We start from the raw sequence: 26,138 nt of genomic DNA, 5'->3' as shown, positions 1-26,138 counted from the left end.
TTTACCCTAGGTTCACACCTAAGCGTTTTCCACAGCGTTTTGCAGAAACGCAGTACAGTTCATTTAACATGATTTCAAATGGGACATGTTCACATCTTCGCATTTTCACCCAGTGCGTTTTTTGGAAAGGGTCAGGGACTTTTTTGAACGCAAAAAGTTGCGTTTTTGGTTCTATAGACTTCAATGGAAACACTGCAGAAAAACATGTAGGGTTGCGTTTTTGACACGTTTTTGATGAGTTTTGAATCTGCCTAGCAACAAGAAAAATTAAACAAAATGGGGGAAAAAAAAAGCAATGCAGAAATGGCTAAAAATGCAACCTGTATAGGTGTGAACCTAGCCTTAAGGAAGGTCGATTAAGCTTCCCACAATGGGGATGCCAAGAGAAAGCACTAGGACGAATATAAGGTCTCTTACTGTCAATGACTACAAGTGACATTGAAGAACACTGAGGGGTCAGGACTATGTCAGGGAAGGGAGCAGTGGAAAAGGGTCCCAACCAACTCTGCAATTTAGGATTCCCCCTCCCCAGCAGGTCCTTCTACTGACCAGCATTATTATTATTATTATACAGGATTTATATAGCGCCAACAGTTTGCACAGCGCTTTACAATATAAGGGAGACAGTACAATTACAATACATTTCAGTACAGAAGGAATGTGAGGGCCTTGCTTGTGGAGCTTACAATCTAAAGGAAGGGGGAGGTGATACAAAAGGTGATAGCTGCGGGGGATGATCTGGCGGAGATGATTCAAGTACAGTTCTTAGGTGGAGGTGGGGTAGGCTTCCCTGAAGAAGTGAGTATTCATTCATTATCCAAGTATACATAATTTTCTTGAGGAACAGAACAAACAGAAAAAATACCCTTGTAGGGAAGAACTCCCAGGGGCAGTTTTCTACTAAGACAGGAAAAGGTAAAGCTCAAAATGTAGAGGGGTGGGTAAAAACACAACTCTGTAGCAGCACAATAAACATGGTACGGGACAGCTGAAAAAGGTGTCGTCTCCAAATAATTCGCTTGTGAACTAAAATACATATCATAAGCATCCAGAAACGAAGATAGCCTGACACCCAGGGACTAACAGGCACTAACAGTCCCCCGCTTGTATAAGTGGGAAGTGTACTTTCTTGCTTGCTTAAGGCGTTAGCAGCTCTATGGCATCTGGACATACAGTGTGAGTAGGAGTCTGACTCAGAGGATGTGACCCTATCGCAAATCTCCTGCTCTCCAATAAGAATATACTATGGCCACCTGAGGCATTGTTACTGATGGTGTCATGAGCTAGTCCAAAGAGGATGTCCATTGAAGGGAAAACAAATCATGTGTTCCTTGGAACACATGTAGCCAGAGTACCCTATGCATTTATACAGGCAACATTCCTATGCAGAACACAAGTTCAGAGGTTTGTAAAAAAAACAGTCACAGATAAAGCAAAAGGCTATAGACAATTGCTCCAACTGCTCTATAATGTGGTGACCTACCCCAGTGGCGTTCAGATCCTCTCAGAGTTTAATCCTTTCTGATATGGCTTGGCAGATTGATGTTATTCCCAAACACCAAATGGAGGGACAAACAAGTTACCATAAAGTGGGCTGTCAGGAGGGAATTCAACTTCCTATCAAGTGAGCTCCACAAAGGTAAGTATACCTTCATCGTTCAACCCCACTGGTGGTATCTCTGATGAAATGGATTAGTGCAGCATCTACACTGGGCACAATCCACTTATTAGTGAATCCCTTCTCAAAGAGGAAATACTTTGTCACCAACCCAGGTGGTGCCCAGGACCCTTCAGAATGTTTCCAGACCACATAGAGGAAGTCTTCAAACAGCAGGTGTAGCAGAAAGGTCTTTGCAGCTGTAGAAGCTATAAAAGGCCCAAGGCTTATAACAGCAGGCTGATCCTCTAAATACCAGATGATATACACAGCATAAGATTTGAAACAAACCCCTGTATAACTGAAGTAAACCACAGCAGACTGCGGTGATGCAAAAACAGCCTCTACTGACTGTTGGGATTCGAAATCTGAAACATTAGGTAAACTGACAGCACAGAAGGACTGTCCTTTGTATCTCTGAGAAGACATGTTGCACTGCATGGCAGTAAGCAACATAGCCCAAGGTGAGGCAAGGCTTCAAATATTCACAAACCTGGGCAGCTGGTGCTAATTGGGGTTTCAGGTGGCAGAGGGTGAGTCACTGTAGGGACGGGGACTATGGAACAGAACTGGAGACCAGAGATTCATTTCATGCTTTAGAAGAAGAAACAGCAGTGGGATGGTTCCTCTAGGCTGAATGGTGGAAAAGAAAGTTCAGAGCACATGTGCACATAGCACTATTCCTAACAGATCATTTCAAACCTCAATCCTTTGGGCTTCATTTTTACTGTGGTGAAAACAGCAGAGGCAGAAAATTGGAAAATGCTGCCGAATGGTACTTTCTGTGAAGTAGCTCCCCAATGCTTCAGCCCAACTGGCCTTACTCACTAATAGAGCCTTCAAAGACAGGGTAACACCAGAGGCTGTGAAATGGCTCCGGATCAGATAGGCGCTCTCCGGCTAACACAATGAAGCAAAGTGTGCAAAATGTCACAATGGAGAACCCAATGACTGAAACTCACATTGCAGGCTAGCCTCTCTACATTCAGAAGCGGACTCGTTATGCAAGTCTTTAGAGACTGGGTGACAACAGAGGTTGTGCACAGCTCCAGACCTAGGGAGCAACCTCCAGCTAATACAGTACATAAAGGTACTGTATTAGAAAGCACCACAATGCAGAGCTTAATGTCAGAAGATCACAATCCAGAACAGCACCACAGTCTTTCAGTCTAGTGCGTCCAGGCATATTAACCCTTTCCTGCCCAGTGCCATTAGTACAGTCTCTGTGAAGCATGCTGACATCAGAAACAGCCCATTTGCACGACCACTGAACCGCAAGGTCGGGTTGCGTTGGGTTTCAGGAGCCAAAAGGACCAATCTTGTGCGGGGAGGATCAGCTGGTCAGGTGAGCATATCTCCTAGAATAAAACGGGAATTTGACCAGTGCATTGCCAGCACAGCCCCATGCAGCAAAAAAAATTCTCTGGCTTTTTGATCTTCATTAAATATGAAAAAAAAAAAAAAAAAAGTATTTTCAAAACCTGTAGTTACACCTTTTTGGAGGAACCTCCCAGGGCACTAGCAAAAAAAGACACAATGTTTAGAAGTAGGGTTATACAGGGCAGGCCCTCAAGTTTTTGGGGTTTTTTTGTTTTGTTTTTCTTGCAGTGCACAAAACTCCAGTAGGCTGCAGTATAACCCAACTGGATCAGAATTCTTGTGTCCCTCAAGGGAGGATAAGGAAAGATACCTTGTGCTCTCACCCTGATTTATCTCAACAAACTTATTTAGCACTCCCAGTTTTTATTTTGGACTACAAAGGCTGAATTAGCCTTTGTGTTGTGCAGATAGAGTGGATGAGCCATTTAGGAAAAGAACACTGGGTAGGACTGAGACCACTTACTCCACAGAAATGCTGTGTGTTATCAGCCCACAACTGGATTTGGGAGCTGAGTGCATTTCTTGCATATCAACAGGTATTTTTCGATTTCTTTGCAGGAAATTTAAATGAATACATGGAGAAATGTGCATGTTTTTCAGAAAACGCACTATACAGGTTTAGTCTTATTTTGCCCCGACACACACTTTAAATACAGGCCAGTGATATATAATCAACTCTGAAAATTGTATTTATTACCTACTGTCCTTAAATTAAATATATATAGGCATAAAATACATACAGTGGATATAAAAAAATCAACACACCCGTTAAAATGTCAGGTTTCTGTGACTTAAGAAAATGAGACAAAGATAAATTATTTCAACCTTTAATGTAACCTATAAACTGTACGACTCAGTTGAACAACAAACTGAAATCTTTTAGGTGGAGGGAAGTAAAAATAAAAAAACTAAAATAATATGGTTGCATAAGTGTGCACACCCTTAAACTAATACTTTGTTGAAGCACCTTTGATTTTATTCCAGCACTCAATCTTTTTGGGTATGAGTCTATCAGCTTGGCACATCTTGACTTGGCAACATTTGCCCACTCTTCCGTGCAAAAACACTCCAATTCTGTCAGATTGCAAGGGCATCTCCTGTGCACAGCCCTCTTCAGATCACCCCACAGATTTTAGATCTGATTCAGGTCTTGGCTCCGTCTTTAATCTTCTTCAGGTGAAGCCATTCCTTTGTTGATTTGGATGTATGCTTTGGGTCGTTGTCATGCTGAAAGATGAAGTTTCTCTTCATGTTCAGCTTTCTAGCAGAAGCCTGAAGTTTTTGTGCCAATATTGACTGGTATTTGGAACTGTTCATAATTCCCTCTACCTTGACTAAGGCCCCAGTTCCAGCTGAAGAAAAACAGCCCCAAAGCATGATGCTGCCACCACCATGCTTCACTGTGGGTATGGTGTTCTTTTGGTGATATGCAGTGTTGTTTTTGCACCAAACCTATATTTTGGAATTACAGCCAAAATGTTCAACCTTAACATAACACATTTTCCCACATGCTTTTGGGAGAATTCAGATGTGTTTTTGCAAAATTTAGCCGGGCTTGGATGTTTTTCTTCGTATGAAAAGGCTTCTGTCTTGCTACTCTTCCCCATAGCCCAGACATATGAAGAATACGGGAGATTGTTGTCACAGGTACCACACAACCAGTACTTGCCAGATATTCCTGGCAGCTCCTTTAATGTTGCTGTAGGCCTCTTGGCAGCCTCCCAGACAAGTTTTCTTCTGCTGTAGGATGCGACTAAGAAAATGTCAGGAAAGACCTACTAGAACAGCTGAACTTAATCAGAGGCACCTTAAATGATGGCAGGTGTGTACTGAATCCTATTTAACATGATTTTGAATGTGATTGTTTCATTCTGAACATAGCTACATCCCCAGTTATAAGAGGGTGTGCACACGTATGCAACCACATTATTTTAGTTTTTTATGTTTACTTCCCCCCTAAAAGATTTCAGTTTGTTTTTCAACTGAGTTGTACAGTTTATATGTCACATTAAAGGTGGAAAATGTTCTGAAATTATTTGTCTCATTTTTTTTACATCATAAAACCTGACATTTTAACAGGGGTGTGTAGACTTTTTATATCCACAGTATTTACAGTGAGTCAATTAATAACAATGGTACTATTGAAAGTCTCTGATACCTCTAAATTCTGTGCCTCTAATAAAGAATGTTTATCAGTGGTGGCCTCTACACAGTATATTTCATTGTGAATCAAAGAGCAGCACTATAAGAGCCATCTAGACATAAATGTTGTGAGCAGGCCCTTTTATTTCCCAGAGTTCTCATGTGGGAGAATTTGTGGTCCAGAAGCGACCTTTAGAAGGGCTTTGGTGATCATTTTGTGGAGAGAATTGTTCCAGTTGGTTGGCAGCTCTGTCAGAGACTAGCATATCAGCCGATTGCAGATCAACATGGCAAAGAGAGCCTCTGCGTGGAAACTGAATGCATCAAGAACAAAACAAAGTAAATGATGCATGTCTATACTGTATGTAGTACATATACTGCAGGGACCCATCTGTGATGAGCAGTAAAATTAGAGGAATTATTTTTACAGACACTAGGTTGTGTTAATGTATTAAAAATTACAGAATGTAAAAAGATGGCATCTATGGCAAAACAAAAAAACTCAAGAGCATAAAATACCACTCTATTAAAATGACACAACAGCAAAATTTCCGATAAAACTGATACTGTTTATGTATAAAATCAATTTCAGTCATTTTCCTAACAAATCCCCAAATGGATCAGAGACACAAATATGACAAATTATAAATCTTCCCCACTCTACAAAAAAATAAATGCCTGAAATGAGGCTTTAATGCAAGCAATTTTTGTAATTAAACATCATTAAAAACGACCTGCATTGATTTTCCTTAACTGCCAAAATTATTTCCTTGCAGCTATGGCAACCTGGAGACATTCTGTATATTGTACACAATGATCTCAGATATTTTTAACTTTTCTACAATTTAAAGTTTTTGTTTTTTTTATTAAGTTTGTTTTTTTTCATCACATAGGGGACAAAAAGTCCCCTGTGTGATGATCTTTTGGTGACAGGTTCTCTTTAATGAGACATCCAGGATCTTAAATTGAATGTAATGCAGTGCAAATCACATTGCATTCTTTCTTGGCCGCACTGGCCAGGGAAACTGACAAGAAGACCTGGAAGTGACATTTTACATAGCGTTTCCGGGTCAGCAACAAGGGGAGGAGAGCAGATATGTCCCCGCTCAGCTCCTAACCCCTTACCCAGCGGCACCCGCTCTGCAGGTCCTGGGCTCGCAAATGGGCAAGCGGAGCCAGGGATACATGATGGAGCATCTGTTAACAGGGGGTGTGAAAGCAATTCGGCACCACCAAACTGTTTGCATCTGACAGGTGGCAGTCTGCTTGTCACACATACAGCCACCAGAAGTGTGTGTAAAACCCCCGCTGTCACTGACATCGAAAGAGTTAAAGTGATTCTAAAAGTTTTTTTTATATTCAAAATAAAAAAAATATGATAAAGTCCATAAATAGGCTATACTTACCTGCTGCTTTATGCCATAGTATTGCACAGAGCAGCCCCTTACACCTCCTCCTGGCGCTCCCCCCTCCTTTCTATGAGTGCCCGGTAAGGAAGCCCACTGTTGTGGAAGCACTGAGACGAGCTGTGTGTGCCCATAGACACTCACTATGTGACTTGGCTACGTCTCCTACCCCCTGCTCACAGGATTTGACCGAAAGTAGCAGATAGTTGGGTACTTCTTACCTTAATGTATAGAATGTAATAATTTGAAAACAGTTTAGGCATTAGAACCAAAAATAAACTCTTTTTTCAGTTTCACCCATGAAGGAAATAACATAAAAACATTAAAAAAAGCTGTACTATGCTTCACAGGTCCTGAGTGAACAGCCTTTTGGCTCACCTTACCAAAAAATAATAAGCATCGATTTCCCATTTCATTTGGAAACGGCAAACTATCTGCTTACCTGGTTGCTTTTCTGTAATTCCTGTACTTTTTTTGCAAACTCTTTAGCTTCTTTCTGGCACTGATGCTCCAATTTCTCCACCTTCCTCTGAATTCGCTCATCCATTAACTTCAGCTCTTCAATGTGGTTCACAAATTGGTCCAATAATCTGCAAAAGTGTAGCATCAATCAACACAACCGGGCCTTTCGAATTAGGGATAAAGAAGCATAACACAAAGGAGTAATCCATAGCAACCAATCAGAGCTCATTTTTCACTTTTTTTGACTACAGAACACTTGCTCCCCAACTAATCCAAGGATTTAATCCTGTATTGGCTTCCTGTAGACAGAGTTTTTTGAGGATTGCGTTTCCTGACTGTACATGCATCTGAGCATACTGGCCTTTATTGGGGAAAAAAAAAATGAGAAGAAACTGTCTAAGTTATTGTGAGTTGCAAACCAGGGACAAACTGATAATAGAAATGCTGCTATGGGGGCATCAAGTCTGCAACTGGTAATGTCTGCAGAATGGTTAGTGTTAGCTCTAGGGTCCAGATTCTAGATGTACTTTGAACAGGATTCTATGGATCTGACACTGATAACTTATTAGCAAGTCAAGCTCTTTAGGGGTGCTTGAGTCACTGGTACAATTCAGAGGTATGGCTTCAGATATGTGTGTCAAACACAAGTCCTGCATTCCATTTCATGGCCCTTGCACCATTCCTGTAGCACCTCCCTAATCTCCACCATACCTTGTCCAGCAGTCAGCAGCAGAGAGGAGGACAGAACTGCGTTTGTGTGCAGCCACAGAGGCTAGTCTCTGCCCACCCCCCATCTCAGCAGTCAGCAGTAGAGAGAAGGTCTTACAGAGCCTGCGCCTCTCTGTGCAGCTGCTGCACCCCCTTGTCTACACCTCCCCTGGTCTCAGCATTCAGGCAACTCCGGCAGCTAAATCCAGAACTCCTCTGGTCCTCCTCCAGACGATGCACTTTCTGGTTCCCAGCCCCACCCCGCACTTCTTCCCTGCAGCAGCATAGGGTAAGAGGGGTGCACTGTGATGTGAGGGTGGTGGTGGGGTTTGTTAGTTTGACTTCTGAAGGTGAAAGGGGGGGGGTGTATTGACATTTACAGGGGGTGCTCTGGACATCTAGTCTTAAGCATAGAACCGGCCTTTTGAGGACATCCATAATACTGATGCAGCCCGTAATGAAATGGAGCTTGAGATATCTGGTTTAGGAGGTTAAGGGTTAAACCTAATTTCAGGATAAGAGTGTTTCAAAGGGCTGCGTTACAGAGCTCAGATTAGGTTTACATATTTTGGAGAGGCTACGTGGTACTTTTAAGGCCGAGTTTGCATTTTCAGGAAATTTTTTTTTTTTTTTTTTTTTAAGTTTTGGATAGGGTGGAGAAGGAATAGAAAGCCCGAGTTTTTTTATTTCTCTCCAGGTCTCCAACAGAAAGATTTTTTCCCACTTGCCTGTCGTAGTGACAAAGGTTTCAGAAGACAGGTGGTGAGGGAAAATCTGCACTGAGGCACATCAAAGCAATATTTAAAACTGAAGTTTAAGCTAATTTAAATAAATAAATAAAACCCTCTCCTTTAACCCCTTAATGCCAGCACCTCCCAGCCCTTTAAGGGGTTTATGAGCTGGGGGGAAGTGGTTCGGGTTTATAATCATTTATAATTTATGATCTCCAGGACTTCCCCCATCCTCTGGAACTCACTACCCCACTCCATCAGACTGTCACCTACCCTCCTCACCTTTAGGCACACCCTGAAAACCCATCTCTTCAGGGAAGCATACCCCACCCTCACTTAACAGCCGATCTCCTCCACTCTTCTTACCACTTCATCCCCCATAGCCACTTCTTCCTGTACCACTATCCCCTCCCTCCTAGATTGTAAGCTCAAAAGAGCAGGGCCCTCGAACCCCTCGTGTATTGTTTTGTTACTGTATTGTCTCATGTTCTGTCCCCCACTATAATGTACAGCGCTGAGCAAAACTTCTGGCGCTATATAAATACTGTATAATAATAATCAGGTCCGGAAAGCTCCCGATCACGAGTCTGTTTAACTGTGCAAGACTAAGGGGAAGGCTGAATTTCTACTTTAACCACCTCCCGTCCAGCCGTTGTATATAAATGGTCGGACGGTGGCAGTGCAGGGGCGAGTGGCCGTTTATGAACGGCCTCCCCGCCCCATGCTTGTGCATGCTCCCTGGGAGCGCCAGCACCGCGATCCAGTGCCCGCTGTGTCCTCCGGACACAGTGGAACACCGATCGTTGTACAGGACCTCTGTGCGAGGTCCCGATCATGTGATCACTGATTGGCCAATCAGTGATCACACGAAGAGTAGTAAACAAGATGTCACTTCTGACATCATTGCTTACTACGTGTGAAATCTGAATGATCACAGAGATCACATGGTACAAGGCTATTCACAACAGCCTTGTACCATGTGAAAAGCTGTGACCAATCACAGATCACATGACTGCAAGAATGCAGTCAGAGAGAAGGAGAAATGATTGATTTTACAGATTTTATGGGTGTAAAAGGAATCAGTGTAAAAAAAAAATCTTCATCAACCCCTACAAGTAGTACACTGTACTGCTAGGGTGACCGTATGTAAAAAAAAAAAAAAAACAACAACAAAATCATAAATAATATAAAATAAAAATGTAAACTTTTTTTAAAAAATTATAATTTTTGGTTATAAACTAATTTGGGTTATTTTTTTTTTTGTTACTAAAAAGATAACTGAATAAATTTTGGCCAAGATATATGAAGAAAGATTTGCAAACTTTAATAAGAAAAACTTTTAAAAAATGTTGGACTTTCATTTATATAGCAAAAAAAAAAAAAAATCCCAGTGGTGAATAAATACCACCAAAATAAAGCTTTATCTGTCTCAAAAAAATGTTAAAAAATTCATATGGGTACAGTGTTGCATGACCACGCAATTGTCATTCAAAGTGTGACAGCGCTGAAAGCTGAAAATTGGCCTGGACAGGAAGGGGGTAAAAGTGTCCGGACTTGAAGTGGTTAATACTTATAAAGGACAAAGTTGAAATAATAAATATGTTTCCCTTATTGACTCCTCCTCGGCTTCTAAAATATACACCCAAGAGAAAAATTTTTTTTGCAGGGCCAAGGCTGAGCAACATCTTTTAGAACCTTGTATTACACACCTGGGGAGTCTCAGGCTATGCATCTGGTTTGTGCATCTACTGTTCAACCTAATGGAAGAAGTTTTAAATCCCTGACTTATTGCCTGAGGTTTGCTATTTAAAACTGTAACTTACAGAAAGGCTAAAAGAGGAAAAACTAATAAATCAAGTTCACTTTGTGTTCAGTTTTTAGTGAAGTGGAAGTCACCTGACTAGCTGCTGTACAGAAAGTGTGCCTCGCATCATAAGACACCCACTTTTTTGGATCGAATGACTCTGCTCCTCCTCTGGATCCTCCCCCTGGTGTTCGCCATGCCAGTCGCTCAATATATTCATCAGCCACAAACGGTTCCTGAAAACACAAACACAGGAAGTCACTTTATTGTCATTCTGTGGCTGAATATACAGCGTGTATTTCAATGCATTAACAAACAAAAAAGTTTTGTTTGTTTTTTAAATTTGGTCCAAAATTATAGGGAAGACAAATACTTGTAACAAGAATGTAATCAGAAGTCACAACTACTGAGCTGCATGTTCGCTATGGATCATGCTTCACTAAACAATGAAGCAAGAATTAGCATGACAGCCCAGAAATCTGTACATTTAAAAGCCAGGTCAGCAATGACAGCTCTCATTTTCTATACTGACAAGTACCCTTTAAATAACTGAGGGCAAAACTTTTTTCCTTAGTTTTGAACAGAATGGGGATGGATTATAACCCGACAGGTTTTTATTGCTGTCTGTGCCCTCATTAGGGAGATTCACCCTCTCTATTTGTTCTGTTTACCATTATCATTGAAAGTAAACGTAAAGAAATTTCCAAATTTTGGGTTGGCCCCAGGAAAGTTCTGGATACCTGGAGGTCCCCAAGGAATTCCCTTGATTTGCAGGGATTTCCTCTCACTTCCTGTTTGGCTATGGGACAGGGAGTGAAGGAAAATCTCCCCAATGGGACACAAATGGCAAAAAATAAACTGACAGGTGTTATAACCCTGCCTTACTCTAGCCAAAAGAAAAATGGCTGTAGTTCTACTTTAACATGAACAGTGTATGTTAAAGCCCAACTCTGGGCTCAGCCCCTGTCCACCCCTCAGTCATTCCACCTTCCCCTCTGAAAGGCCCTCCTCTAGCAGAATGTATCTTTTTTTCCAGTCTTTAGGCTGGGCCTATTCCTTTTTTTCTCAGTTGACAACTACCGGTAAGCAAAGTGCCACAAAAAAAGAAATTTTCTCAGGTATCTGCATTACAGGTCCCAAGGTCCCTGAATTCCATATTATAATTATAATATGCAAATTTAAACTCTATTAGTTTGGAGAGCTAGTCCCCAGCCTCCTGCACCACCTAATTAGCCAATAAGGCTGTGCATCACAGTGACTGGCCAATAGGAAATTGCAGGCCAGATCAGCACAAATATAGAACTTGTAGAAATTTGCATAAAAGAGCTCCTTTGGATTCAGGGGCATCTCAGATATGCAAGAACACATGTCAAGGGATATGCATGTAACATAGGTTTTCATTACAGGAAGATCCTGCACAGAGATAAGGCCTACACAGGATTACTGCACAGACCTGGAAGAAATACACAAAGCACACCAAGGTTCAAGCAAGAACACACATGCCTCTTGTATTTAGAAAATATTTGAGTATAGTGGAACTCAGCTTTAACCCCTTGACACCGATGGCACACAAATATGCGGCCTCACGGAACTGGGCTTTTTTCCGTGGGGCCGCATATTTGCATACCTGTCTTTGAGACCGCGGTGTCACAGAGCCCTGGGTCCCGTTCTAACAATCGGGACCCGAGACTCCCGATTCTGGGTCACGTGATCGCTATGATAGCCTCTGATTGGCTATCACAGTGATCAGTCACTGTGCAGCCCAGCCCCCTTGTTTTTTCTCTCTCTATGAATGGAGAAGAGAGATACATTGTATCTCTCCAACTCCTGACATAGATAAAAAAAAAAAGATAAATATTAAAAAAGAAAAGAAAAAATAAAGAAAAATACCTAGATCACGGTTTGATCTAGTTCAGTACCAGGGTTAGTGTTTGGGTCAAGGTCAGGGTCAAAGGTGTCAGGATTTTAAAACAAATTGGTGTCAGTTAGCGTTAATTTCAGAATCAGTGTGTTTTAGGTAGAACAAAAAAAAAAAGACAAAAACAAAATGCGCACTATTGTTTCTGGGCTGTACTACGGGTACAAACAACAAATAACATACACATATATGGTATCGCTGCAGTCGTCAAGAGCTGGAGAATTTATTTTGGGTTGTTCTATGGAGGTAGGTTATGGTCGTAACAAGAAACACAGCTAAATTAAAAAAAAACAATTTTTTTTTTTTACTATTTTGGGCCAGTTTTCCTTTGATAAAAAAAAAATTAGGAGCTATCCATTACCATTTGCCAACAAATGAAAGCCCAATTTGTCCTAAAAAAAACGCGGTATAATCCACCTGGATGTACAAAGTAGTTGTGATGATATGTACGGTTTTACTAACACGTCAACCTTGCAGAATTGTGTTTAGGCATTTAGATTTGTTTTACCCTTAGGCGTGAAGGGGTTAAAGAACATGATGTATTCCACACTACGAGATGTACGCAGGGATAGGTACTGAGCACATGCTACAAATCACAAAGCGAGGCAGTCTCGGGCCCCACACTAAGCACATAATAAGAGTCATGATGACTGGGTGACAAAGCCATAAAATTGTTCTATATGACAACCCATTTGTTGTGCTTTACAATTCTCTACAAGTACAATTTTTAGCATGGACAATATATTCCTGATTGGTTCTGAATGGTCACATGTAACGGAGCTGAAAAACGTAGCCATGTAACCAAGTTCAGGCAAATAGGAAAGTATTTTCCAGCTGATACTTCTCATGGAAAATATAAGGCAGTAACTATGTCCTGCACTGTAGCTTTGCCAATGGCTGTACCTACAAAAGATAACAGATTGTATTTGCTTCACCATTCCATTGTTTTAGTTTTACCTTACTAGTCCCTAGATGTGGTGGCTGCTTTAGTTTTCTTTTTTTTTTTCAGGCTCCTTTAATTTTCACCTAGTGATCCTGCCAGTAACACTTCCTGCCCTAGAATGACACGTGCTCATGCAGTGTTCTGTATCCTTAGAGAACCGCACATCACTCTAGGACAAGACTAAAAAACACATTCCCCTCCCTTCTCTACAACATACAGGGTTGGGTTTCTGTACTGTTGAGAGAAAGCAGAGAACAATGTGACTAATGAGGACAGCACAGGAAGTTATAAAATCGACAAAGAATATTTTCCTAATGATCTGTATAAAAGCTCAAAAAAAAAAAAAAAAAAAAAAGGAAGTTCATTTTTAGAGTTTTCATACATTTTATTATGACCACAAACATGAAAGTTAAAGACTAGATCAGGAGACAATCTAATGTCTACACCACGACTCTCATCCCTGGCTTAGCAAGCGTTCCTGGCGGGCTCGGAGGACGAGGTGTGAAGTCGGGGGCGCGCTTGGGGCCGGAGAGGAGTCAGCTATAGAACCCGCTGGTCGCATTCCAGCCAGGCACACCGGCCCGGGGCTTCTCCACTTCTGTTTTGGGGTCCGGTTATTGCCTCCTGCTGTGTGGGGGCGAAAATGCCTGCCTTGTCCAAAGGAGATGGTATGCAGGGCCTGGCCGTGTTCATCTCAGATATCAGGAATTAGCCTTCCTTGTGAGCCTGGCCTATTTAAGCACCCAGAGGAGGGAATCCCTGTAACACAGGCTGCAGACCCATCCATCCTTAAAGGGGACCTCTGGATGAGCTGACCACTTACCCAGCCCAAGAGATTCTGCTGTGCTGGAAGTTCACCACACGCCACTGAATTCCATTCAGACTATTTGTACAGCATCCATTGGGCACATCAGACCATGAGGATGGGGTCAATGTATAAAGTAAATATTTTTTTTCCCCTCCGGTTTCACCTGGTGATGTCACCAATAACGCACATCCTGTACTACAGTACCCCCACTCTGGATGAAGGAGCACAGGGGGCACCTTTGGACAGCAGCATTGTCAGTCTGGGGGGAGGGGAGTGTTAGCTGGAGTGTAGCTTGAATTTGTTAATGTATCTAAATTTGCTAGTACAGCGAACACTTTATATGCAGTTACAGCAAACAGTGTTTTCCATTGGGATAAAGGTTTTATATAGATAAAAGCTGATCATTGTAAGCACCCTGCTGATAAATTGTTTCTCATCTCTGTATCGGATATACAGGTGTGCTCAAAAGTTTGAATACACTGGCAAAAATTGAGAAAGTTTGGGATTTATATTGGAAACAAGGCTGACCATGCAAAAAAAAAAAAAAAAAACTTGTCTTTTATTTACTTTTATTTTAAATGCTAATAACAACAGAAATCACCCAAAATGGCTGTGATCAAAAGTTCACATACCCTGGAATGTTTGGCCTTGGTACAGACACAATTTAAAATGGCAATTAAAGGTTAATTTCCCACGTGTGACTTTTTACATTGCAATTAGTGTCTGTGTATAAATAGTCAGTGAGTTTGTTAGCTCTCACATGGAAGCACTGAGGTGGTTTACTTGCTGAGCCATGGGGAGCAAAAAAGAACTGTCAAAAGACCTGCATAACAAGGTAATGAATTTTTTTGAAAAATGGAAAAAGGATATTAAAAAAAGATATCCAAAGCCTTGAATATGCCAGTCAGTACTGTTCAATCACTTATTAAGAAGTGGAAAATTCAGGGATCTCTTGATACCAAGCCAAGGTCAGGTAGATGAAGAAAAACTGCAGCTACAACTGCCATAAGAATTGTTTAGGATACAAAGAAAAGCCCACAGGTAACCTCAAGAGAAACACAGGCTGCTCTGGACAGTGTAGTTGATTCAATACGACGATACTTGAACAAAAAGAAGTTGCATGGTCAAGTTGCCAGAAAAAAAGCCTTTACTGTGCCAATGCCACAAAAAAGCCCAGTGAGGCATATCAAGGTGGTGTTGGGCATATTGTAACAGGCTTTTTTTAATGCAACTCAACCATGCAGCTCATTTGTGTTTGATTCAAAAAGAAGACAATTATGTGATAATAAAAATGGCTTCATATAATCACTATCCTTAAATAAAATAGTTTTTTGGCATGATCAGTCATATTTTCACTGTAAGTGCCAGCATTTCGCAATTTCTGCCCAGGTGTGCAAACTTTTGAGCACAACTTTTTCTTTTGAAAAACAGACTTCCTGGCAGGATCACCAGATGAAAACAGAAGGAAGAAAACCTAAAAAAGAAAAACTAATACAGCAGAATTGGTAAGCTGCAATATAATAAAATGTTTGCTTTTCGGTTTATACTGTTCTAAGTGAACTGCTATGTGACACACGTGGACAGTATTCCTCTGCAGACAATGTAAGCAATGACCTGCCCCATTGGCGACTTCATTGGATCTGCCAGGGCTGACCTGTTCTTAAAGGGGAACTAAACTCTCAGACAGTGCCTTGATTTAGATCTACATTTGCCATAGTGCTGCACATGGAATCAGCTATGACTACAGTCATTCAAGAAGTAAATAAACCCAAAAAACAAATATGATAGGAACGTTCTGACTGCGGATTGCGGGAAAACGCAGCAACACCACGGTGCCGTGGCCGGCGTTCAGGGTAGGTTCATGTACATGGAGCCTTAGAGTGGCTGTATTCACTCCTCCACTGCATCTATGAGGAGCAACACAGCCACCCTTGGACAGCAGAATTGTCAATCAGTGAAGAGGGAGAGACAGGGTAAATAGGAAAGATGGTGGTGTCTGTCTCTATGTGAGAAGTGATCTCAGAGCGAATGTGAAAGAAGACCTAGTTGATGGAGAGTGTGATGAGGCTGAAGCATTATGGGTGGAAATGCACATGGGGGTGTGTACTACAAAGGTGGTTATTGGAATTTGTTATAGGCCTCCCAGTTTTAATCAGGAGGTGGAGACTCCGCTCCTTGCACAGATTGAAAGGGCTGGGACAGTGATAATGGGGGATTTTAACTACCCAGAAATTGACTGGAGTAATGGTACTGCAGGAACAGTTAAAAGGACAAGCATTTATAAACCTGCTACAGGACAATTTTAGAGTTCATAGAGGCCCCAATTAGGGGCAATAATGCTCTGCTGGACCTGGTAATCTCAAACCATGCAGAGCTTATTATGAAATGTCCATATAAAATAACATCTGGGTAGCAGTGACCATAACATGACTTCATTTGTTTTATAGCACATACGGGAAAAAAAACACTCAATTTTAAGAAAGCTATTGTTCCAAGGCTGAGAGCTGCTCTCCAAGACTTAGACTGGGAGGGAATATTGGCATTGATGAACAAAACACAGAAATGGGAGTTTTTCAAAAAGACTGCATGTGAACACACTGCAAGATATATTCCCATGGGCAACAAGTTTAAAAGGCTAAAAATTAAACCTATGTGGCTTATGGCCAAAGTAAAAAAGTTATAGGTAAGAAAAGAGCTTTTATTCAATATAAAAATTAAGGAACGCTATCATCGTTTAAACATTGCAAAAAATATAACAGAATATGCAAAAAGGAAAAAAGGCCTCAAAAATCGAAAACAAACGACAGATTGCAAAAGATAGCAGGACAAACCCCCAATATTCTTCAAATATATTAATAGTAAAAAGGTCCAGTCCGAGCATGTAGACCCTTTACAAAATAATCTAGAATGGGTGTCTGGGGACAAAGAAGGCAAATTTATTAAATACCTTCTTCAGCTCTGTATATACAAAAGGAGCATGGGGGAGCTCTTGTCCATAATGGGCATGGTATTGACACAGCTCCAGATGGTCCACATTGGCTCACAATAGATATCACCCAGAAATATTTAGACAGAATAAAGGTGAATAAAGCACCTGTACTGGATGACATACACCCACGGGTCCTTAAAGAATTGAGCTCTGTCATTTCAAAGCCATTGTTTCTAACTTTTAGGGACTCTTTAATGACTGGCATAGTACCACTGGAATGGTGTAAGGCAATGTGGTGCCAATATTTAAAAAGGGGTCAAAATCTTTACCAAGTAATTATAGACCTGTTAGTTTAACTTCTATAGTTGGGAAGATACTGGAGAGTTTAATAAAAGACCACATAGATGAGTTCTTACTGGAAAAAAATATTTTAAGCAACAGACAGCATGGATTCAAAAAAGACAGAAGTTGTCAAACAAATCTGATTTCTTTTCATGAGGAGGTGAGCAAAACCTTGGACAGAGGGGTGGCGGTGGACGTGGTATACTTGGATTTTGCAAAAGCATTTGACACAGTTCCCACACACGGCTAATGTGTAAGGTAAAGTCTACAGGCTTGGAAAAACCCGTATGTAAATGGATAGAAAACTGGCTAAAAGATCGTATTCAGAGAGTAGTGGTTAATGATTCATACTCTGAATGGTCTAGGGTCATCAGTGGTGTACCCCAAGGTTCAGTGTTGGGACCCTTTTACTTTTTAATATATTTATAAACAATATAGGGTCTGGGATTATAAATACCATTTCAGTCTTTACAGGTGACACCAAGCTGTGCAGTGGAATAATGTCCTTACAGGATGTATTCAATTTACAAGCCGACCTCAATGCACTGTTTAATTGGGCAACTATGTGGCAAATGAGGTTTAATGTTGATAAATGTAAGGTTCTGCACAACTTCCAGCCACTATGTGACCTATTTTAATTCTTTATACTCCTGACGAAGCTCTGTTTTCTGGAGCAAAACATGTAGAGTCTGTTTTCTTTGGGAGCACTTTTTGAATGTACATGGTATTCACTCCTCTCTCCCACCATTTTTTGGAGAGGTCTGTACTACATTTTACAGTGCATCATTTGCATTCCTCAAGACAGGTATTTTTGGTGGATATGGTGACGTTTGGGGCTTTTCCAATTAGAGGCTGACATTTACGCCCATGGATGAGTGTACCCTTACTACATATCTGTAGCAAGATAGATTATACTATTCATTTAACTACTGTGTTGCCTTAACAGAGATTATATATTCAAGCTGATAGGCTTATGATCAAACTACAGTACCTCCTTGTATGCCCTCACTTCATCTAAAACGATATGGTATTTGATTTTGGTGTGATGTATTAACCATTTGGATGTAAGGTAAACAACTGCAATGGTATTCAGTTATATTGTGAGCAGTACATTCTACTTCAATAGGCATTTATTACAGCTGAGCATACATTTTTTATGTATTTGAATAAAGGTTATGTTTTAGATTCATCAATTGGCCAGATGGTGCGTAGTTAAACGCACCCTCGTTCTTTATGGAAGAGTGACAAGAAGAAAGACATTGTTGAAAGAAAGCCATAAGAAGTCCTGTTTGCAAGAAGCCATGTGGGGGACACAGCAAACATGTGGAAGAAGGTGCTCTGGTCAGATGAGACCAAAATTTAACTTTTTGGCCTAAAAGGAAAATGCTATTTGTGGCGGAAAATTAACACTGCACATCACCCTGAACACACCATCCCCACCGTGAAACATGTTGGTAGCAGCAGCATGTTGTGGAGATGCTTTTCTTTAGCAGGGACAGGGAAGCTGGTCAGAGTTGATGGGAAGATGGATGGAGCCAAATACAGGGCAATCTTAGAAGAAAACCTGTTAGAGTCTGCAAAAGACTTGAGACTGGGGTGGAGGTTCACCTTCCAGCAGGATGACTCTAAACATACAGCCAGAGCTACAATGGAATGGTTTAGATCAAAGCATATTCCTGTGTTAGAATGGCCCAGACAAAGTCCAGACCTAAATCCAATTGAGAATCTGTGGCAAGACTTGAAAATTACTGTTCAAAGACACTCTCCATCCAATCTGACAGAGCTTTAGCTATTTTGCAAAGAAGAATGGGCAGAAATGTCACTCTGGAGGTGCAAAGCTGGTAGAGACATCCCCAAAAAAAGACTTGCAGCTGTAATTGCAGTGAGGTGCAAGGTGGTTCTACAAAGTATTGACTCCGGGGGGGCTGAATACAAATGACCGCCACATTTTTCAGATATTAATTTGTAAAAAATGTTGAAAACCATTTATCATTTTCCTTCCACTTCACAATTATGTGGCACTTTGTGTTGGTCTATCACATAAAATCCCAATAAAATACATTTATGTTTTTGGTTGTAACATGACAAAATGTGGAAATTTTCAAGGGTTATGAATACTTTTTCAAGGCACAGTATTCTGTCACTTTCAGCTGTGCTCAGATGTAAACAAGCCATTACCGATCTTCATTTGATCAGATGCTTTTAAGACCAGGAGAGATCTGGGGTCTAACAGACCACTGATCTCTCCATAAAGAGGTCCTGTCACTGATCCAACTATCACAAAGAATGTCTCTTCATCCCTTGTTATGGCCATAAAGCTGATAAAAAAAGACATTAAAATAAGACAAAAAATAACAGAATAAAAAAAAAATGTCAAGCTCCCCCGTGCAAAAGCAAATGCATATATAAACAGTGTTCGTGCCACACAGGTGGGGTATCGCCGTGATTATAGAAAGGAAAATGCACTCTCAGTATATTATCTCAGGCCACAGTTATGACATATTTGCGGCAGCCGGGTGTTAAAGCCCACTTTTCCTGCCTCTGCATATACACTGATCAGCCATAACATTATGACCACTGACCGTGAATAACATGGACTATCTCGTCATAATGAAATCTGAAAGTGGGTGGGACATATTAGGCAGCAAGTGAACATGTTGTCCCTGAAGTTAATCTGGAAGGTAGAAATGTTTATGTTAAATGTAGAAAAATGAGCAGTGTAAGGACTGGAGTGATTCTGACCAGGACCAGATTGTAATGACTAGATGACGGAGTCAGAGCAACCCCAAATCTGCAGCTCTTGTGGGATGTTCCCGGCCTACCAACGGTGGATGAATGGATCAAGGGTGGCCTGTGTTATCCGATCCAATAGAAAGGTGTCCGAACACATCAGAGTTTGTTGTGTATGGAGCTGTGTAGCCGCAGACCAGTCAGGGTGACACGTGTCCACAGCCAAGTGTGCCTACAATGGGCACCTGAGCATCAGTACGGGACCACGGAGCAATGGAAGAAGGTGGCCTGGTCTGAGGAATTCCAGAATGGTTTGAGGCATTGATTTGGCCTCCGAATTCTCCACATCTCACTCCAATTCAGCATTTGTGGGATGTGCTGGAAAAACAAGTCCTATCCATGGAAACCCATCTCATAACTTACAGGACTTGGCGACAGACAGCACAGCCTACCTCCAGAGGTCTAGTGGAGTCCATGCCTGGACGGGTTACGATGGGTGGTCCAAATGTCATGGCTGATCGGTGTGTAAGTCACGCGGGCGAGAAGAGGTTAAATGTGAACCCTCCCTCCTGATCCCAACAAACACAGCAACAAGCATGCAGCCAGTGAAGTCTGAAAACCCAGGACATGCCTCTTCAGTCACTGCCTGGGTGGAGAGGTCAGGGAGGATCAGAATGCACTCCAGCAGGCTGCACAGGAGCCCCTGACATCGGTGACACCCACTGTCCTGTACTACACGGTGCCTGCTGTCAGTGTCCTCCTGGGGCCCCGGGCCCGCCTCCCCTGTGTACAGCCCTCCACTGACACACGCTTACCTCGAACAGGTCGGCGGTGGCAGCCATGGCGGCAGATACACAGCTCTCCTCGTCAGGCTCTCCGCTTTTCTCCGGGCCCCATGGACTGCTCGGGCGGGGATCACACTCCTTCCATTCTCACCGGAAGTGGAGCTGACAGGGACAGGAAGCGGAGCGCGCACAGCTGCTGACCTCTGACCTTCTCCAACCGGAAGCTCTGCAGAGCCGGAGAGGGCGTGGCACGTACAGGGTAAGAGGCGGCGAGCGGTGTTACATTACTAAGGGGATGTATGATAGGCCCGCTGTTTCCGTAGCAACCAATCCGTTGCCAGCTCGGAGACTCGGTTGCGATGGACTACCTGCGGTACTACTACTGTTTGTGGTTCCATTGCAGCAGCTGCAGGTCTGGAGAGACACACGTGGGGCTGCCCTGTGCTTCCTGAAATCACTACTTCTGTCATGTGATTGCTTTCTGAGGCGCTGAGCTAGTGTGCAGTTCTGACTTCACTGGCTGCATGCTTGTTCAGGATCTCATAGTGTTGAAGCATCTGGATCGGTGTAAGCCCCCCATACGATCTGATTGTACAATCAACCACTGCTTGTGAGAATGTTAGTTGCCTGACTGCCATGCTGGCACATTGGCTGCAATGCTTTGTGGAACAAGTACAGAGACACCTATTTCTAGGCCTGTGACCCCCTATGGCTATATGCACCCCACATGTGGCGGGTGGCTATTCCAGGGCCGTCACATTGCATGGACTAGACAAAATGGCTGCTCTGCTATGTACCTGGTTCACACTACGGCGTTGAGGGCACAGTGCGCTGAGAAAAAAACTCGCAGAATCACGCATGTTCCCGACCCACGGAGAAAACACGCGGTGGTGTCGGCAAAATGCTCGCATTATCACACACGTGATCCTGGCTTCACACTGATGTGCGGAATTCGCAGCGTTTTCTGTGTGAATTCCGCGCCGCATCACAATCGCACCCCTTTAATGCGAACTGATACGGATGTGTATGTAAAGGTAACAACACCCCGAAATCGGTTCGCAAATCGCGGTGCAATGTGCAGAATCGGATTGCGTGGGTGTGCATATGCATGTGATCCGATTCTAGCGCAGACTAAAAAAAGGATCCTGCACCTTTTTGGTGCGGATGCAGTGTGATTGGAGCCGTACAAAATGTATGGCTCCAATCACACCGCACAGAATTCGCATGTGATTTGTAGAATGCGGTGCGGTTCCTGGCTAATCACATGTGGTATGCCGCACCACATCAGTGTGAACCCGGACTGAATCTACATGATTCCGCAGTACCATACAGTTCCACGCGGCACAGTTTTAAAAGAGGTTTCTGCAGGTAGAGCAGCCCATTGAAATGAATGCCCTACCCACAGAACGCAGGTCACACAAATCTGAATGGAGTCTGACAGTGTTGATGGCAGGCAACAAGCATTTTCATGATAGGGTCACTTGAACAAACAAGCCTCCGGCCACTTACTTACCTGTATCAGTGTTCCTAAAGTGGAACTTTAGTCAGAAAATTGACCACTTGCCCTGCAGAGGATTTACCCTCCTTCCTGACCAGGCCATTTTTTGTGATATGGCGCTGCGTTGCTTTAACTGATAATTGCGCGGTCATGCAACGCTGTACCCAAATGAAATTTATGTCCTTTTTTCCCCACAAATAGAGATTTCTATCAGTGTTATTTGATTGCCTGTGCATTTTTTATTTTTTGTGCTATAAACAAAAAAAGACCAACATTTTTGAAAAAAAAACCCAATATTTTTGACTTTCTGCTATAAAACATGTCCAATAAAAAAAAAAACAAATTTTGTCATAAATGTAGGCCAAAATGTATTCTGCGACATGTCTTTGCTAAAAAAAAATCCCAATACGTGTAAATAATTGGTTTAAGTGAAAGTCATGTCTACAAATGGTGGTATATATACTGGGATTTTTTTTCATACTAGCAATGGCGGCGATCAGTGGCTTATAGCGGGACTGCGGTGGGCATTCTGACACTGGGTGGGAACAGACTAACTGTCACTGACATCCACAGTGACACTAATACAGTAATCAGTGCTAATAAAAAGCACCCACACTGTACTAATGGCACTGGGCAGGAAGGGGTTAACATTGAGGCAATCAAAGCGTTAACTGTGTGCAGCGTGTGTGGTTTTACTGTGTGTGTTGTGTTTTACTAGGGAGGCATGCTGTTTTGTATCTCTCTGCTGTGTCCCCTGCCAGCTTTACATGGCAATCTCTAAGTGCCGACTAGGAAACACCGGCCGGGACGTCGTAACTGACATCCCTAGCCACCAATAGTGGCGTGGGTAGGGCGGCACACGTGACCCCTACCCAGATATGCAAATCACGTGCGTATATATACATGATTTTGCACAGCCCTGCCACCCTGTAGCAGTATTTCTACTATAGGGAGGTAGGCAAACGCTAAAGTCCTGCCGGATCACTTCAGGCTGGCCCCTTTTACAGTTATAGCTATGTAAAACATTAAAAATAAGTGTCTCACAGTGCTCCCCAAGGAAGGAAAGTACCCTTTGCCCCAGCTATCGCCCTATTTCGCTTTTCAATGTAGACTTAAATCAGAAATCCAAGAAATAATTTTTTTGACCCGTACAGTGGGGCCGGCACTGCACGGGTCAAATGCTTGTTTTGTTCTAGGGGAGAGGACACTGAAAACGTACTCAACTGACCCGCTGATCCTCCTCACACAAGAACGGTCCTTTCGGCTCCTGTCCCCCACGGTCCAGCAATCTTGTAAATGGGCTGTTCCTGATGTCAGCACGCTGCACAGGCAGGAACAGTCCACAGATGGACCGTCAGGGAGTGCAGTTTTCTGTAAGATCAGCGGGTCAGGTGAATATGATCCTGCGTCCAAAGATTTTAACTGGAGTTCTGCTTTAAAAATCTTTATGAAGATTCTGGCTTCTAGACTACTGACATACACTATATTGCCAAAAGTATTGGGATGCCTGCTTTTACACGTACATGAACTTTAATGGCATCCCAGTCTTAGTCTGTAGGGTTCCATATTGAATTGGCCCGCCCTTTGCAGCTATAACAGCTTCAACTCTTCTGGGAAGGCTGTCCACAAGGTGTAGGAGTGTGTCTATGGCAGTGTTTCTCAACTCCAGTCCTCATGGACCCCCAACAGGTCATGTTTTCAGGATTTCCCTCAGATGAAACAGCTGTGGTAATTACTAAGGCAGTGAAACTGATCAAATCACCTGTGCAAAATATTGGAAATCCTGAAAACATGACCTGTTGGGGGTCCATGAGGACTGGAGTTGAGAAACACTGGTCTATGGGAATGTTTGACCATTCTTCCAGAAGCGCATTTGTGAGATCAGGCACCGATGTCAGATGAGAAGGTCTGGCTCGCAGTCTCTGCTCTAATTCATCCCAAATGTGTTCTTTCGGGGTGAGGTCAGGACTCTATGCAGGCCAGTCAAGTTCCTCCACCCCAAACTCACTCATCCATGTCTTTATGGACCTTGCTTTGTGCACTGGTGTGCAGTCATGTTGGAACAGGAAGGGGCCATCCCCAAACTGTTCCCACAAAGTTGGGAGTATGAAATTGTCCAAAATGTCTTGGTATGCTGACGCCTTAAGAGTTCCCTTCACCTGAACTAAGGGACGAAGCCCAACCCCTGAAAATCAACTCCACACCATAATCCCCCTCCACCAAACTTTACACTTGCACAATGCAGTTGGGCACGTGCCAGTCTCCTGGCAATCGCCGAATTGCCAAATCCAGACACTTCCATCGGATTGCCAGACAGAGAAGCATGATTGTTCTCTCCAGAGAGCCCCGTCTCCACTGCTCTAGAGTCCAGTGGCGGCGTGCTTTACACCACTGTATCCGACGCTTTGCATTGTGCTTGGTGATGTAAGGCTTGGATGCAGCTGCTCGGCCATGGAAACCCATTCCATGAAGCTCTCTACACACTGTTGTTGTGCTAATCTGAAGGTCACATGAAGTTTGGAGGTCTTTAGCTATTGATTCTGCAGACAGTTGGCGACTTCTGTGCACTGTGCGTTCAACATGCGCTGACCATGCTCTCTCATTTTCTGTGGCCTAACACGTTATGCCTGAGTTGCTGTTGTTCCCAGTTGCTTCTACTTTGTTATAATACCACTAACAGTTGATGGCGGAATATTTAGTAGCAAGAAAACTTCACGGATGGACTTATTGTACAGGTTGCAACATATCACGGTACCATGTTTGAATTTACTGAGCTCCTGAAAGTGACCCATTCTATCACAAATGTTTGTAGAAGCAGTCTGCATGCCTAGGTGCTTCATTTTATACACCTGTGGCCATGGAGGTGATTGGAACACCTGAATCCAATGACTTGGAGGGGTGTCCCATTACTTTTGGCAATATATCGTACCTTCCAAGCTTGATACATACTGACCAATCAGGCTTCACCCTATACAAGAAATGCAGAGACAGCATGCATATACAATTCCCAAACTTTCCTCATACCGATGGGGCTTCTTTCGACGGATACCAAGAAAGTATTTGACAAGGTAGCCTGGCCTTTCTTACATGCCACTATGGACTATATTGGTTTGGTTCTGGGAAGAGGCACTTGATCACTGCATAATATTCCCACCTTTCAGCTCATGTCAAGGCCAATGATTTGCTCTCTGCCCCCTTCCCATACGCAGTGGAACAAGGCAGGGGTGCCCCTTGTCTCCCCTCATTTTTATCTTAACCCTAGAGCCATTTCTGTGAGGTATCACAAAGCCACTCACCTAGGGTGGTTGACTGGTGCATAACGCAAGGTAAAAAGCTATAAGTACACTTTGAACAGGCAACCGTTGACCCCTCCTTTAAAGGGATTACCCTGGCACCCGGAAAAGTCAATTGCTTTCACCGTTAAATACCATCCTCTAGTGGGAGCCACTTTACGGATCATCTGGCAAGTGTTTCAACATATCAATATATCTCCCTATCTTAGCACCTATCCTAGGCTCATATGACTTTCAACTTAGCATTAAAGACCTGCGTTTTTTTAGGGCTGCAACATCTAGGGTCTTTGCAACTCCTACACTTTTCTACCGATCATCGCCCCATGTCAGCATAGAAACTGGACTTCACCTTTCTGTAAGACCTGGATTTCTTCTGTCAAGCTCAGTTAAAAGCCTACTTGCATTCATTACCTTCGTAAATTCACTCGGTGCTGGAACCCTCCTCTTTTGAGCAAACCTGTTTGGCAGGAGAACCTATCCGACACTCTTCTTATTTCTATGCTACCTTGACCACTCTTAGTGCCCCACAGGAGCTTCCTTTTTCTGCAGACATGGGAAAGAGACATAAACACAACTTTCTCCCCTAAACAGATAGGATATTT

At 42.7% G+C, this 26,138-nt stretch overlaps 2 protein-coding genes across 2 annotated transcripts in view; one reads left to right on the top strand and one right to left on the bottom strand.

The window, feature by feature from the left end:
- The window catches only part of EXOC5 (exocyst complex component 5), an 88,030-nt gene extending 67,072 nt beyond the window's left edge, over positions 1 to 20,958 (bottom strand). Inside the window, exons 1-3 of the mRNA XM_089661142.1 lie at positions 20,776 to 20,958; positions 10,432 to 10,526; positions 7,028 to 7,175 (exon numbers count right to left, since the gene is read on the bottom strand). Of these exons, the coding sequence (XP_089517268.1) occupies positions 7,028 to 7,175; positions 10,432 to 10,526; positions 20,776 to 20,802 (270 nt within the window). The 5' untranslated portion in view covers positions 20,803 to 20,958. The remainder of the gene's footprint in view (positions 1 to 7,027; positions 7,176 to 10,431; positions 10,527 to 20,775) is intronic.
- AP5M1 (adaptor related protein complex 5 subunit mu 1) overlaps positions 20,892 to 26,138 on the top strand; it is a 59,792-nt gene continuing 54,545 nt past the window's right edge. Inside the window, exon 1 of the mRNA XM_089661143.1 lies at positions 20,892 to 21,004. The gene's annotated coding sequence lies outside the window, so the exon portion shown is untranslated. The remainder of the gene's footprint in view (positions 21,005 to 26,138) is intronic.

The sequence above is a fragment of the Staurois parvus genome, unplaced genomic scaffold (genome assembly GCF_062004578.1).
Source record: "Staurois parvus isolate SC_StPar_1 unplaced genomic scaffold, SC_StPar_1.0 ptg001316l, whole genome shotgun sequence".
Classification (NCBI taxonomy): domain Eukaryota; kingdom Metazoa; phylum Chordata; class Amphibia; order Anura; family Ranidae; genus Staurois; species Staurois parvus.
The sequence above is the reverse complement of the archived record's forward strand: the minus strand, read 5'-3'. Positions and strand labels throughout refer to the sequence as shown.